General features: G+C 39.1%; 1 protein-coding gene across 8 annotated transcripts in view; it reads right to left on the bottom strand.

Annotated features, from left to right (window-relative positions):
• Window positions 1–16,367, bottom strand: part of Kif1b (kinesin family member 1B) — a 129,614-nt gene that overhangs the window by 81,302 nt on the left and 31,945 nt on the right. For 5 of the 8 annotated variants that reach the window (XM_005079304.4, XM_013119984.3, XM_013119982.3 and 2 more), the window contains exons 3-12: window positions 13,989–14,065; window positions 12,324–12,503; window positions 11,532–11,597; window positions 9,134–9,312; window positions 8,460–8,571; window positions 5,780–5,857; window positions 4,561–4,626; window positions 3,674–3,691; window positions 1,924–1,999; window positions 618–696 (exon numbers count right to left, since the gene is read on the bottom strand). In XM_005079304.4, coding sequence (XP_005079361.1) covers window positions 618–696; window positions 1,924–1,999; window positions 3,674–3,691; window positions 4,561–4,626; window positions 5,780–5,857; window positions 8,460–8,571; window positions 9,134–9,312; window positions 11,532–11,597; window positions 12,324–12,503; window positions 13,989–14,065 — 931 coding nt within the window. The remainder of the gene's footprint in view (window positions 1–617; window positions 697–1,923; window positions 2,000–3,673; window positions 3,692–4,560; window positions 4,627–5,779; window positions 5,858–8,459; window positions 8,572–9,133; window positions 9,313–11,531; window positions 11,598–12,323; window positions 12,504–13,988; window positions 14,066–16,367) is intronic. The other 3 variants (XM_013119980.3, XM_005079305.4, XM_005079306.4) reach the window with 1 other exon arrangement.

The raw sequence follows: 16,367 nt of genomic DNA, 5'->3' as shown, positions 1-16,367 counted from the left end.
TGTACTTCTCATAAAAAACATATCAGTTGCCTCTAAAGCAAACATTTGAAGAACCTTGATAAATAAGTTATTTGTATGAGGCTTCCTAGAACTTCACAGAAAGGACACAGGCTCAGAGGATTTGGCTAAGATCACAACAGAAATAAATACCAGAGAGGACTCACACCCAGTCTGCCAGCCTATGTAGTGTTCTTCTGCTCTATTAACAATATCTTAAATGGGAGTAGGGAAGACAGTTTCAGATTAAAATATTCCACATGTAAAAATTCAGTGAGTATTTTGCTGGCACGTTTTCAGTGTTACATGTACTAATAATTGCATTATTTTTTACAACTTGAACAGATCTATAGACTGTACATAAAAGGACAGAAATAAACAGTATAAGAAATGTTTCTTATCTAAAACTATCCAATAACTCAATCAAGTAATTTGAACATGTTGCCTGTAAAAAAAGCTCTTACTTATCCCAATGAATCTGGAAGCCAGAGAAGTAAACTCCATTATAACTAAAATCATTTTCCCCTCATTATGAGAAAAAGGTCACATGACAGCCCTCAACATGTAAGAAGATCCATGGCAGACAACACTAATCAGCCACTGAGACCAAAGCACAGTACCTCAGGGTGCTCAAAGTTTCATCATAGTTGATGTCTGCTGGGCTCAGAGCAGCAACCATTGCCGTTCGAGAGTTGCCACCTAGGAAAAGGAATTAAGTATCTCAAATTTCACTCCTTTTTAAAAGGAGAATTTTGCTGGGCATTGGTGGCACACGCCTTTAATCCCACTCGGGAGGCAGGGGCAGGTGGATCTCTGTGAGTTCGAGGTCAGCCTGATCTACAGAGCAAGTTCCAGGACAGCCTACAAAACAATACAGAGAAACCCTGACTTGAAAAAACCAAAATAAATAAAAAAAATAAAAATAAAAGAATTTTATTTACTGTGTTAAAGCTGAGAACAGACCTTAAGGTTTAATCAAAAGCCAACAAAATTTTCATTTCTTTGTTTGTCCTGACAAGGTCTCATGTATCATGTAGCCTTGCTGGCTTGAGCCAACAATCTTTCTGCCTTCCTTTCCTAAGTGCTGGAATTACAGCTGTGTGCCACCAAGCCTGGAACCCAAAACCTTTCTTAGATGTCCCCATGTTATGCACTGCTCCACTCACATTCAGCTTCCCGAATCTCCTGTTCAGTTCAAGTCCTACTTTCCCTTAAAGCCATGCTAGCCAGGTGTGGTAGCACATGCCTATAATTCCTACACAGGAGGCGGTGTCAGGAGTTCAATGCCAGCCTATCTTAAACAAACAACCCTCTAATGAAGGTCTCAACCACTCTATGAAAACTGCCCTCAGTGATGGGAAAGTTGATTGGCTGCTTTTTCTTGAGGAGGAGGAGCAAGGAGTGAGGAGAAAGGCGGAAAGGTCAAAAGCATCCATAGTAAGGAAGAAGACTGTGGCATGCTCTTGGCTATGTAAAATGCAAAGGAGTAGGAGCTTCCAAGTACCCTGAGGAAGGGCTGCAGAGAGGGTTCAGTGGCTAAGAGTGCTAACTGCTTTGGCAGAAAAGAGGGTTTGGTGTCAGGGGATCCAGTGCTACCTTATAAACTCTGCAAGCACCAGGCACACACACAGTGTACACATCTACAGGCAGGCAAACAAGCACATAAAATAAATAAGCCTTGGCAGGGGCAGTGGGCTCTGAAGAAGGAACAACATTTTAAGTAGCTGTACGGAGTACAGGAGACAGTAACTGCTCCTCAGTTTGTTTCCTGAAGTGAGTCCAACCAGGGAAAATCAAAAGCAAAGCCAGAAAAAGACAAGATGCACTCAAGTGAGTTACTATGAACACCAAGTGATGATTCTCCTCCAAAGCAGACGGGGATAATGAGCCCTAACAGACCATCATTAGGACTAGTGGTCAACATACCTAGATTTTCTCGAAGAAGCCAAGTAAGAACAGAATCTCTGTAGGGAATAAAATCAGTTTTCTTCTTCTTTTTACTCTATTAAAGAGAAGGGAATAACTTTAGCAATAATATAGGGGAAAATTCACATGAAAAGCATATCAGTCTCAAATTCTGAAATAACCAAACAGTAATGGAATTCCGTCATGAATGAAATGTTTTACTCACAACTCAATTCTTTAAAAAGCACACGCAAAATAATTTCTTTTAACATTTCATTTTTAAATTTCCATAACACAAAAGTCAAAGAAGTAGTATTACAATGTACATGGTAGACTTACTACGTAGCTTTAGCCATTATTATTTTGGCATCACACAAACCACTTGAGTAAATTGCAGGTCTAAATACTTCAGCAGATAGGCAGTTTATAAGGAACAACTTAAGTAAATTTAACAATATATTACTATTACCTAATATCCTACCCACATCACTATACCTGCTAATATTTAAAAACAAACCCATTATTTCACTTATAAGCACTTCAAGCACACATATCTTGGTCAAGGAGTCAAAAAACAACATAACCAATGAGATGGCTCAAGACTTGAAACACTAGGTAACACCAAGTTTGGTTCCCAAAAGGAGGCAGTTGACTCCCAAAAGTTGTCCTCACACATCTGCACACGTACCATACATAGCACATGCCACCCCCACAACAATAATAAAGAAAATCTTTTAAAGCAAGACCCTAAAAGTAGAAAAACCAAATTAAACATTTGAATACTAAATGTTTTCATGTAAATACTGCTTCTACTCTGACCTTATCTCATAAAATTCTTAACTAGTAGATTCTCTAAATATTTTTTGTGCAGAAGAATTAACAAATAATTTAGAGTATTTGTACAGAAATATAAGGAAGAGGAAAAATATATACTATTGGGTAAAGAAAGATACAAAGAATGTTTTCTAGCTTCAGCTAACTGGGGGCTGGAGAGAAGACTCAGAGGTTAAGAGCACTGGCTGCTCTTCCAGAGGTCCTGAGTTCAATTCCCAGAAACCACATGGTGGCTCACACCATAATGAGATCTGGTGCCCTCTTCTGGCCTGCAGGGAGAACACTATATACATAATAAAGAAACAAAAAGCTTAAAAGAAATTTTTTTCCAGGAAATCCCATGCTCTCTTCTGGCTTCCACAGGCACCAGGCATGTATGTGGTCACATATATCTACAGGTAAACACTGGTACACATACAATAAAAATAAAGAAAATACTTTAAAAAATGTTTTTTAAAAGTTTAAATTGATTAACCAAATAATGGAAAAAATGTTTTAAATTACTCATAAGCTTCTATGGTGGGAAACAAGTAAGATAAAACAGGATAGATTATATATATATATATATATATATATATTAATAATACATAATATTGTTTTAGTTTGTTTGCTATGCTTTAGAATAGAACCACAAGGAAATGCAATGCACTCTCTTCTGAGCAGTTTACAGAGCTATTAAGAGACACTCTTACAGATCTCTGGGGGAGACACCACGACACAATGTAAAAGCTTCCATTTCTTCTCCAGGTGTGAAGTCTCCTGATTCACAGCTAACCCTAAGCAATCCTTCTAAATCCCAGCACCAGAAAAAAAAAAAAAAAAGCAACAAGCCCTTTCTGAAGGTTGTATCTAACTTACGCCCTGTCTATCCTCTAAAAATGTGAAAAGCACAGAAGTGATCATTTAGCTACTTCAGAATGACCAATCCTCGCCATACCTTGCTGGTGCAGTTATCCTACCAATGAAAGCATTTAAAGGAGAAAAAAGAATACAGGATGAGCCTCTGTAATAAATGGAAATCAGAGTACTTTCTAGAGACAAGGAGAGATTCAAATCGAAGTGATTTAAATGATCCTTTAATATAAATCAGTGCATACAAGAACTGCTTTGGGTTTTTTAACTGAATAATAAAAACTACGCAAAATATGCTTTAGCTTTACTGTGTCAATGCTGTAAAAATAAAGACTTTTTAATTTACATATGCACTGCAGAGACAATGGTGGTCTGTTAAGATTATAATGGAATTGAAAAATTACAATGTTGTTGCTATCATCAGGTGGTTGCACAATGCATTGTTTGTAGAAATGTTGGTGGAAACAAACTATATTGCCAGTCATATAGAACATTCAAGTATATATAATTATGTTCAATTTGGTGGTTGAGACATACCTATATATTATTTTATTATATTCTTTCTACTTACTACAAGATAAAATCATCTAATGTCATAGTTTTAAGAATGCATTCATCAAATTAATTGATATATGACTATATTTAAAAATATGTGTATTACTAGTCTCTAAATTAAAATCATTATCCTAAGTCACATCATTCAAACTACTCCAAAGCTATATTTGGTTATTGTGAGGTATGAAATAAGGCTCAAAAAATTAATCAAGTTTTATATCTTTGCTCTAGCTTTGCATAGTTACAGTTGTTTTCATTCTACTTTAGGTACAAAGCTATATTATTAGTCCTACCTGAAAAAAATTTAAAAACCACATAGAAAGGCCAAAACCAGAACCACCTTCATAAAGAAGCCTAAGCGTTATCAAGTTCACTTGCTGAGCAGACATCTCCTCTTAGAGTGAATGGAAAACTCACCACCTCGGCCAAGGCTGAAATGACTTTGCCCAAAGTTGTAAGAGACTTATTAATATTTGCACCTTCCTAAAAGAAACATCAAACATGAAAGAATTACATCAGAGAATTTCTACTACTGCATACCACATATTGCTATAAGCTAAGCATATCTGCTTCTCCTGTCCACCCTCCCCCCACCTGTCTCCTTAGCCCCTCATATCTGTTTCTTTAAGGATCAAGTTCTATAGACACCTGTGTGTAGCCTTTGGTCTTTCCTCTGCTCACTTGGTAATGTGCTGAGACTACACACCCACTCCCAAACCTCTCTGCCTTTGAGATACTTTTGCTGCAAAATCTTTTGGGGGGGGGGTTGTTGGTTTTTTTTTTCCCGAAACCCTCTGTAGCTTTGGAGTCGGTCCTGGAACTCACTCTGTAGACCAGGCTAGCCTCGAACTCACTGAGATTCACCTGCTTCTGTTTCCTGAGTACAGGGACTAAAGGTATGCGCCAACACTGCCTGGCACAAAATCTTACAGAAGCAAGCCTTCCTCTCACAACTCACCAACATGAAAGGCCTGTCCTTATTAAACTGTATCTCTGTCAAAGTCCACACTTGTTCTTACATCTGTATCTTATACATCCTATTCCCAGTATACTGTCTTTTCCACCTAGGCAAATTTTGCTCATTTCTCAAAATACAATACAACTCTCACTCTTAATCATAAGCTCTTCCCTAATTATTTTGTTGTCTTAGCTTACCATTTCATTGAAATATAGATTAATAATTAGGATTTTTTCATTAAAAAATAAATTAAAAAACTGGGTTTTGTAGGTCACATAGTACATGGTGCAATTCTGCCACTGCAGCATAAAAACAATCACAGAGGACTAGGGATATGGTTCAATTGGTAGTGTGCTTGACTAACACACACAAAGCACCAGGTCGTATCTCTAGCACTACATAAACGAGACATGGTGGTGCACACCTATAATCTAAGCACTCGATGGAAGCAGAAGATCAGAGAGTTCAGGCTCATCCTAGCTATATATTAGGTTCAAGGCCAGCCTGTATCAAAAATAGTAAATACCACCATAAACAATATATAAATTCAAAGTTACAGTTATCTCTCAAAAGAATTTTATTTGTAAAACTAGGCAGTAACTAGATTTGGCCCACAGCCGGTTTATAAATCCATGTTACAAACACTGACTGACTAGACCATTTTGCTAGAATAAATACCTTCAATCGAGTTCCTTTGGCACCAGTTGAATCAGCTCGTTCACTTCCTGCTAGATCCACCAAGCTGATTTTACTGACCTAAGTAAAGAACAGTAATATAGAAATGAAAAATAAGGTTTGGTAGTACATGCTTGTGATCCCCATAATCAGAAGACAGAGGCAAAGGCAGAAGGATTATCCACAAGCTCAGACAGTTTGCTCTATACAGTGACACCAAATTCAAGACTTAACAACAAAAACAGGAGTAGTCCTTCTACCCAGGAAGCAGAGACAGGTGAATTTCTATGAATCCCAGGCCAGTTTGGTCTCCACAGTGAGTTCCAAGCTAGCCAGAGACACAGACTGAGGTATGTCTTAACACACATTGACCTCTATATGTGCACGCGCGTGCACACGTGCACACACACACACCACAAAATCTATTAAATTGGCATATGAAATATGAAACATGGAACATTGAATAACTGGAGGTCTCATAAACTTCTAGTGGCAATAATTATTCTGAAAACTGTTTAGCCATTTCTTAAGAAGCTAAGTACACCTTTAATCCTAGCACACAGGAGGCAGAGTCAGGCAGATCTCTGTGAGTTCAAGGCCAGCCTGATCTACATGGCAAGTTCCAGGGCAGTCAGGACTATGTAGTAGAAGACTCTTCTTCAAAAGACAAAAACAAATAAATAAAAAAAAACCCAAACCAGAAGCTAAACACACACTGACACAAGATTCAGTTCTACTATTAAGAATTTGCCAATATAAATAAGAAAATCAAATTTGCAGCTGTGCGTGGTGTCTGTAACCTGTAATCCCAACAGGTTGAGGCTGAAGCAAGAGGCTCATGGAGCTGAGTGAGTTCAAGGTCAAACTGGACTAAAGAATAAAACAAGTGCTCAGAAAAACAAAAAACGAATCCCCACATACATGTACACAAATGTTCCTACGGTCAGTTGAATTAAATAATGAATTAAATAATGAAATATTTTTCAGCAATGAAAAGGAACCAACTATCAACACAGTAACACAAATGAACCTCAAAATCATTATAAGCAAAAGAAATTTGGCAAAAATCACATACATAAACTATACTAAATAAAGACTAATCTATACTGACAAAAGCACTTTGAGAGCTGCCTGGATGATGTTGAAGAGGGGACAGAGAAACACCATAAAGTCATGATGCAACTTTGTAGAGTAACAGAAATTCTCAGCATACTGACTATTTCACATATATAAGCATTTATCAAAAGTGGTCAAATTTGTCAGGCAGGGGTAGCTCACACCTTTAACCCCAGAACTCAGGAGGCAGGGGCAGGTGGTTCTCTGTAAGGGTCGCCTGGTCTACAGAGCGAGTTCCAAGACAGTCAGGCTACACAGCCAGTCTCAAAAAACAGAAACATAAAGGAGGTTAAAACTTATATTTTCAATGTGTGTAGGTTATTACACATCTTTATAATACCTCAAGAAAATTGTTCAAAAACTCTCAGGACAGTTTAGACAAAATTATATAGGAGAGATTATTTAGAAGCTGCTGGGCTGAGGTGCAGCTCAACAGCAAAACACTTGTTTGGACACAAAAGACCCTGGATCTAATTAGCTGAAACAAACATCAGTCACTAAGCATAAAATGACTCCTGTTTTTAGTGACAACACTATCAGAAGGCTTTCACTTTTAGGGCAAAGGGCAGAGAATCCTGTGTAAGTCCCAGTACAATAAATCTAGAATACAGCACAGGGGTGGAGCACTTATTTAACATGAGTGAGCTCTATGTTCAATTCCTAGCACCCTACTTACCCCACCCCCAAACAAAAAGAATACAGCCAAATGCCACGTAAGAGCTTAAGTAGTATCATCATATATATGTTTATTTATTATAACAACAAAATTAACAAATACTGAATGGCTACTTGGAGCTAGATACTATTATATTCACTTAACCTATGTTAATACTTAATCCTTTTAACAACCCTCTGAAGTTGTTACAGAGGAGAAACCAGAGGCATAAGGAGGTTAAGGTAGCTTGCTCTGTTAAGATGTAACAAAGCTATGACTCAGTGTAAGCCATTTCATTCCAAGCTCTACAGTATTAAACCACTAGCATAATGAGAAATTAAAAATCAGTGGTGGCTCAGGAGAGCTTGCCTTATATGCTTGATGGGCATCAGTCCTCAGGACCAGAGAAACAAAACAGACAACTACAAAGGAAAACAAGGGGCTAGGAACAGCTCAGTAGTAGAGTGTCTGCCACCATGTAGTAGGCACTGAGTAGCAGGTTCTCAGGAATAGAGATCAACAAACAAGCAAAGGTATGAAGCATAGTATGCATGCCTAATCACCTGAAGACATCACTGCAATAACTTTATCAATGAACATTATTGTTGTCCTGTCTAGAAGAAAGTCTTTTCTCCCCAGAAAGAACTGCTTAACTATCTTGAATAAAGTAAACCATTGGACTCGAAGTTTTTAATTATTTTTAACTGTGTTTTCTATCTTTCAGTTCCATTAAGACCTACACTAAAAACTGGTGTGGGGTAAATGGTAAGTAGAAATTAAAAACCACCTCTAGAAAGTAAAAGAACAACACTTATCCTGTCCAAAAAATGCAGAGGGTAGTAGCATAAAAGGGATTTCTCAAAATTTTCTCCACAAAATCTCTTCACGACAAGAGATCAAAAGTTCTCCTACCTTTTCAGTGGAAAGGTTAGTCTCAGTATCATGTTTCTTCTGGGTGAAAACAATGGTAAACACAGCGTGGGAACGGCTACTTGTTTCATTCATGTTGGTAGCTGCCACCGTCCTAAATAAACACAAAGGTGATGGTTTGACAAGAGAATTCTTCCTTGAGAGTTAAAATGGATAGCAGGCTCTATAGAGCCACACATAACAATCACAAACAACAGCCTTAAACCTACTTATGCAACTGCTCTGAACTCTGCCTTATTTGTGAGCTCATCAAGTTAGCCCACATCTCAAAAGGCACCCATCAGAATCACTTTTCATACTCCAGCTATCCCTTTAGTAATCACTAGAGCATCTAATTTTTATTCTACATTAGGTGCTCATTTATTCCAGAATTAATTACAGCCTCATCTAGACATTACAGCTAACATGTTACCATGACTTAATACCTAAGAGTTAACTCAACAAAGGCTCTGACCTGTTTTAACAATCATCATTTTAATGAAAGACAGCTACTTAATATGCTGAAGCATATACCTCTTCAGCACAGCCAAAGACTCAAAGGACTCTACAATTAAAGCAACGTTCATAGCTGCAAACACAGCTTTTGTCCTTACACTGGAAAAAAGGACCTCAAAATATGACAAAGGACTCAGTCATTAGTCTATTTGCTACCATACCTGGCTTTGTTCCCAGCATCCATGAGGTCAGCAATATCAGTGTACGAAGTGACTGCCAGCTTGGACAGATCCTCCACATAGGGTCCAAGAAGCGGGTGTTCACGAACACGCAAATTACCCTTGTTTTTGGGATTCAGCAAATCTCGTACTCTCTCACAGTAAATTTCCATATAGCTCACCTAAGAACATTTTATTAAAGTAAATTAAAGGATCTGGAAAAGATGTATACACATTAGATACTTTTTCAAAGCTAAGCAGATGATCCAGACCTGAAGACTCAGTATGTAGGAGGAAGAGACAAAAGGATCATGCATTCATGGTCAGCCTGAACTAAAAAAAGAGATCCTGTCTAATTTAAAAAAGACAAAAGTTGACGGGCATTGGTGTCACACACCTTTAATCCCAGCACTTGGGAGGCAGAGACAGGTGAATCTCTGTGAGTTCGAGGCCAGCCTGGTCTACAGAGTGAGTCCCAGGACAGCCTCCAAAACAATACAGACGAATCTTGTCTCAAAAAGAAAAAAAAAAAGACAAAAGTTATAAAAAGCTGCACAATTATAAGTCAGAACACCATATTACTGGGTCTGTTATTCTAACAGTATTGTCTTAGGCGCAACATGTAACATGTATTTCTAGTAGAACTTTATGAGTGCCCTAGCCGCAGGACCCATGGCCTCCCCCCAGCTTTAAAGCAGGATCTTGTAGCTAAACTGGGCCTCAAACTTGCAATCCTCCTGCCTCAGCCTTCCAAATGCTGAGATTACAGGAATGTACCATCTCACCCAGCTTTACTGACATTTTAAAAATGTGGTTGGAATGTAATATGAAGTAAGTAAAAAATGAAAAAGAAATGTTACTGTCAGTTTTGAGGCTTAAAGTGAGGTTATGCTAAGAGCCTGGAAATTAATATTTTGATCAGTATTAAAATACAGAGAAACCCTATCTCAAAAAAATAGGAATCCTAAAACCAAAAAAAAAACTCAAAAATATTCAGACAGAGACAGACACAGAAAACAAAAGAGACCAATGACTAATTCATTAGCTGGTGGTGGTGGGTGTATGTTCATGTGGGCACACACATGCACATGCGTGTGAAGGCTAGAGATAAATTTTATCATGGGTGTCCTTCGGAGGCCATTAGTTTTTTTTTGTTTGTTTGTTTTTTGAGATGGAGTCTCTCACTGGCATGAAGCTTGTTGGCGAGAGGCAGCAGGGAAAGGACAGCCTATCCCTGCATGCTCAGAGCTGGATCCCACGTTCATACCACTCTTGGCTCCTTTACAGTGTTGTTAACTACAGACAATGCATCCACTAGAAGGAGTGAGGATTTGTAAATGACAATGGCTTATGAAGATCAGAACATACTTCATGAATTCTTATTCTATCAGCAAGACATACTCGTCATGGTGATGAATAAATCATGCTGTAATTATCTAGTTGGTTCCCTTTCCTCTAATCCTTTGTTCACCAAATCATCAGGATCATGATTTCAACAAAAAAATAAGATGCTAAGTCTTGCAAATATGAGTAGCTATTCCTCACAGAAAAGTAGTAAACCAACATGTTGGTTTCAAACATCAGCCAAATGAACTTGCACTCAAGTCTGAACTTTGTCAATGTGTTGATAATAAGCAACTGTGGAACATTCAGACCCAAATGAACATAGGTGTTAACCCCATCTAAGGTTCAGGGAACATAAAGGAAGAGGGGGCAGGATGACATGAGAACAGGAAGGGGAGGAGGAGGGAGGGAAGGAGGCAGGGAGGGAGGCAGGGAGGGAGGCAGGGAGGGAGGGGGAGGGGGAGAGAGGGGGGGGGAAGCAATGGGGGGCCCAGTGAGATGGCTCAGCAGCTAAGGTTCTTTCAACCAAGCCTGACAACCTGAGTTCAATCCTTGGGATCCACACAGTGGAAGGAAAGAATCAACTTTGGCAAGTTCCATTCCTGCATCATGGCGCTTGATTGCATACTTGTGTACAAAACACACTAAATTAATTAAACCAATTATTGTGTTTATTGTTCAAGACAGGGTTGTTCTGTGTAATCCTGACTGCCCTGGATCTCGATCTGTAGATCAGGCAGCCCTTGACCTCAGAGATCCACCTGCTGCTGCCTCACCAGTGCTGGATTAAAGGCCACCCACCACCCAGCATTAAATGAATATTTTTAACAGATAATAAAGGGAGGCTAGAAATGGTAGCACATACTCAGGAGACAGAAACAGGCAGACCTCTATGAGTTTGAGGCCAGCCTGGCCTACAGAGTGAGTTCTAGGTTCATTAAGACTAGGACTGCATTGAGAGACCCTGTCTTTAAAAAAACACAGACGGGGTAGATCTGAAAGGAATGGAGGGACAGGAATACAAAAAAGTCAAGGACAGCTACACTCATACACTCACCTCCACAGAGTACGACATCTCTTCATTGCAGTTGTCATTGATCTTCTCAAAGAGTTCTTCACACAACTAGGAAAGCAGAATGGAAGGAACCATTAACAGCCCAAATCAGAGAAGTGCTACATTATTAACAGAGATAATAAGATATTCTTTCTTTCTTTTTTCCTTTTTGGTTTTTTTGAGACAGGGTTTCTCTGTATTGTTTTGGAGCCTGACCTGGAACTCACTCTGTAGACCAGGCTTGGTCTCGAACTCACAGAGATCCACCTGCCTCTGCCTCCCGAGTGCTGGGATTAAAGGCTTGCACCACCACCGCCCGGCAAGATATTTTTTCTTTCTCTCTCTCCAAATGTGCACGTCATAAACCTCAAACACAATTAATATGTTAAAAATTTTATACTCAGCTGGGCATTGGTAGCGCATGCCTTTAGTCCCAGCACTTGGAAGGCAGAGGCAGGTGGAGCTCTGTGAGTTTGAGGCCAGTCTGGTCTGTCTCAAAAAAAAATTTATATTCTGGTATGCTCTTAATTGTTATTCTCCTTCAACAATAGAACACCGATGGGCTGGCTGTTACGCTGCATAGAGAAAGGCTGTTTCAAAAACAAAGCAAAAGGAAAACAACAACAAACAAAGTCAGTCTTTCCCTCTCAACAGTTAGCACCTTTGAAGGAAATAAACAGGCTGTCTACCTCTGTGCCTTACATTTCAGTCTCTGAATACAGTTTTTGGCAAATAAAAAGCAATTTGAGACTGAGAGTATTGATAGACACAGGTACTAACATTCAACTGCTTTACCTGTGGGATGATGCCAGCTTGGCTTTCTTCTTGTTTCCCCATCATTGTGTAGGATTTCCCAGCACCAGTCTGCCCATAGGCAAAAATACAGACATTGTATCCTTCAAAAGCATGTAAGAGCATTTCCTTCCCAATATCATTGTACACACGATTCTGCGATGCAAAACAGGGATCTTCAGGCTGCAAAGACAAAGAAGAAAAGTTATGGCATTTAACTAATAGTCTTTCCTATGAACTGCTTCCACATTAAACTGTACTATACATTTTTAAAGAACCTTCTACACATCTTTATTTTTCATTTTGTACACACATAGACACACAGACACACATAGGCACTGGAGCTCCAAGACATTCTTGTTTTGTTTTGTTTTGTTTTTGTTTGAGATAGGGTTTCTCTATGTAACAGTCCTGGCACTAGCTCTGTAGACCAGGCTGGCCTTGAACTGAGATCTACCTGCCTCTACCTCCAGAGTGCTGAAATTAAAAGTGTACACCACCACTTTGAGACAGTTTCATTATACAGCTCTGGCTGACCTGGAACTTAATATATCAACCAGGCTGGCCTGGAACTCGCAGAGATGCATCTGCCTCTGTCTCTTGACTGTTTGGACTAAAAGTGTGTGCCACCACACCAGGACTTCCCAAAAAATGCCTTTAAAAATTAAAATTAGCCGGGCGTTGATGGCTCACGCCTTTAATCCCAGAGGCAGGCGGATCTCTGTGAGTTCAAGGCCGGGCTGGACCGACAGCCTCCAAAACAATACAGAGAAACCCTGTCTCGAAAAACCAAAAAAAAAAAAATTTTTTTTAAATTAATCTGGGTGGAGGTGGCTCACACCTTTAGTCCCAGCAGAGGCAGGCAGATCTCTGTGAGTTCAAAGGCAGCCTGATCTACAGAGTGAGTTCCAGGATAGCCAAAGATTCACAGAAAAAAACCTGTCTCGAAAAAACAAAACAAAAGAATCAAAATTAAGAGGCTGGAGATATGGCTCTGGGAGTAAAGTGCTTCTGTGCAAACATGAAGGCCTACTTAGAATCCCAGTACCCACACAGAAGCTGCCCACGGCAGCATACATCTTTAATCCTAATGCTAAGAAGTAGTCTAGATGAGCCTAGGGCTCACTAAACAGACAGTCTCGACAGTTGGTGAGCTACAGGTTCAGAGAAACCCTGTCTCAGTATGGTGGAAAGTGATGGAGGACACCAGATGTCAACCTCCAGCCTCCACATGTATACACATGCACCCACACCCCGCCCCAGCATGCACACTTGTATATACACACACAGAATACACGAGTGAGCAAATACATAATTTTTAAAAAATGAACTTATGAACCAGGAGTTCATTAGCCAAGTGTTATAGCCCATTCCTGTAATTCTACCTCTGGAGGGGGTAAATCAGGAATACTGGCCCAAGTTTGAAGCTAGCGTAGTATAGGCTGTGAGTTCAATGCCAATGTGGGCAATGAGATTCTATCTCAAAAAACAATAACAAAGCTAACACATCTTCCTCAAACACACACACACACACACACACACACACACACACACACACACACACACACAGAATTCATCCTTGACCACACTAAGAAAACTAGAATCGAATCTTGGAACAACCTAGGATAAAAGACAGACGAGAAAAGCAAAGGGAGGCATCAGACTCACCGAAGTGTGAGACCAGTAAGAGTAGTCAAAGCTGAAGGACTTTGGTGCTTCCTTTGGGTTCTTTGGATTAATAATACCTAGAGAATAAAAATATTAAATTGTTAAGTCCTTCGATTATAAATTCATTGGCACAATACATTATACTATTTGTTCAAATTATCCCAAATAGCATATTTATACTATTGAGTCTTAATAGGACAATCAAAACACAAAAGTATGTTGTTTAAGCAGCAATTTATACTGGAACATGTACGTGTACACACACACACACACACACACACACACACACACACACACACACAATCAGACCACACATTCATTTGGGTGTTACCCATTTTCAGAATAGTGTTTGTCCTGTCTAGGTAAGCTAACAGCTAAGACTTGTAAGTGGGCTGTTTGTATTTCAAAGCACCTCATAAGGTTTGAAATACTTCAACACATTAGAAATAAAAAATATGCAACAAACTCTTTGTGAAATGCTTGCTATCTAACTCAAAAAAGCATTTGGTAATGAGGTATTTATTGCAAAGTTTGTGTTTTCTGAACTCCACGGCAGACAATATGTGCATGGATGTTTGTGCAGAACCACAGCATGCTAATAAATCATAAATCTCACTGCACACATTGAAAATGGTTTCTATGTGACTAATAATACCACTGCACCACACAGCAGCAACTGACTGAATGCTAAAGCCTAATCTTTCCTTTTGCTTTCTTTCTTTTTTGGGGGGGGAGGGTTGGTTTTCAAGGCAGTACTAGCCTGACTGTCCTGGAACTCACTATGTAGACCAGGCTGGCCTCGAAATCACAGAGATCTGCCTGGCCTGCATCTGCCTCCCGAGTGCTGAAATTAAAAATGTGTGCCATCACTGCCAGCTAATCCTTCCTTTTTCATACATACAAAACTTAATCATCTCATATTTAACATGAGACAGACTCCCCCAAACATGTAGTCATGAAATCGCAAAGATGGGTTACCTCAACCAAATCATTTTGCTGAGACAAGGCTACATCCCAAACTCTCAGTGAAAACAGAATTAAAAAGGAAGCCTGTTCTCGGCAGCTGGTGTTCAGGACACAAATAGCAACCGTTGCTACGGTGCTTAGTTCTCCCTCTTGCTGGATTCCTCCGAGTACAGCCACACACTTATGTTCCAACCTCAAATGCTGACAGAGTATTAATAAGGCTCACATTACACATAAACATGTGACAAGAAAACATGGTTCTAGAAAGAACACCTCCCTACAAATGGTACTTTAATCAAAGTCTAACAAACGAGTACAACACACCAATCAGCACTTGCCACATTGTTACTCTAAACCTTAAGTATTTTGTGTTTAGTAACCTTTTTTATCATCTCAACCACTCAATGAGGCAAATGTTTTCTCATCCCCATTTTTATAAAGAAACCATCAAAGAAAAGTTCAATATTCCTCAGGTCACAGAGCTAGCTAGCAGCACATCCAGAACTTGAATTTGCAGAGCTGCCACAATTAGCCAAGATATAATCGTGTAGATGCTTATTCTCCTCATACAATGATTATGAAGGCGAAACAGAAGGCTTTTTATGTATTTGTATATGGCTATATGCATATAGCTACTTCCTAAAATTAAGCCACAGGCATTGTTTAAAATTCTTTATTCACTTAAAACTTTCCTTGTTTTAACAATAAGAATTAAATAACAATACCAAGAAAATAAAAATTAGAGTCCTACTTCATTAGTCAGAGCTAAAAACTAGTAAGAGCTATGAGGTAGTGGGCATGTCCCTGAAGTCAATTTTTACCACTTCAAAGCTTAGGTAAGATAAACACTTCTAACATCTAGAACATTGGCTCTTATCAAATACTTAAGCCATACTTCATCCAGTCATCAGTTCTGTCAAGAACATGACAAAGTACAAGTTCTCAGATTCTACCCCTTGATTTCTCATTTCCCTAAGAGGAAAAACAAAGAAAATCTACACCAGAGTATAGTGAGTTGACATGAAATCCTTTTCTTCTTCCTCTGCAAACTTTTCTCTCAGATCTTTGAAGTCTCTGATGGTAAGTAATACAACCAACCTGGGTTTCTTGCTACCATTTGCTACATTCCCAGCCCCTCCTACTCTTTTAAATAACAGCCTATATCAACAATAAACAGGCCAGGCAGTGGTGGAAGGTCAATCTCTGAGTTTGAAGCCAGCCTGGTCTATAGAACAATTTCCAGGAAACCCAGGGTTACACAGAGAAACCCTGTCTCAAAAACACAAAACAAGACATACAAAATAAAACAAAAACAATAAATAGAAACACACAAATTTTCAAAAGCTCTTTGTAAGGCTTGGAACCTACCTCAGTGGCTTCCTAGTACATGTAAGACCCCACTCAATCCCTAGC

Source organism: Mesocricetus auratus, unplaced genomic scaffold, assembly GCF_017639785.1.
Source record: "Mesocricetus auratus isolate SY011 unplaced genomic scaffold, BCM_Maur_2.0 Super-Scaffold_100042, whole genome shotgun sequence".
Lineage (NCBI taxonomy): Eukaryota > Metazoa > Chordata > Mammalia > Rodentia > Cricetidae > Mesocricetus > Mesocricetus auratus.
This window is presented reverse-complemented; position numbering and strand designations above follow the sequence as displayed.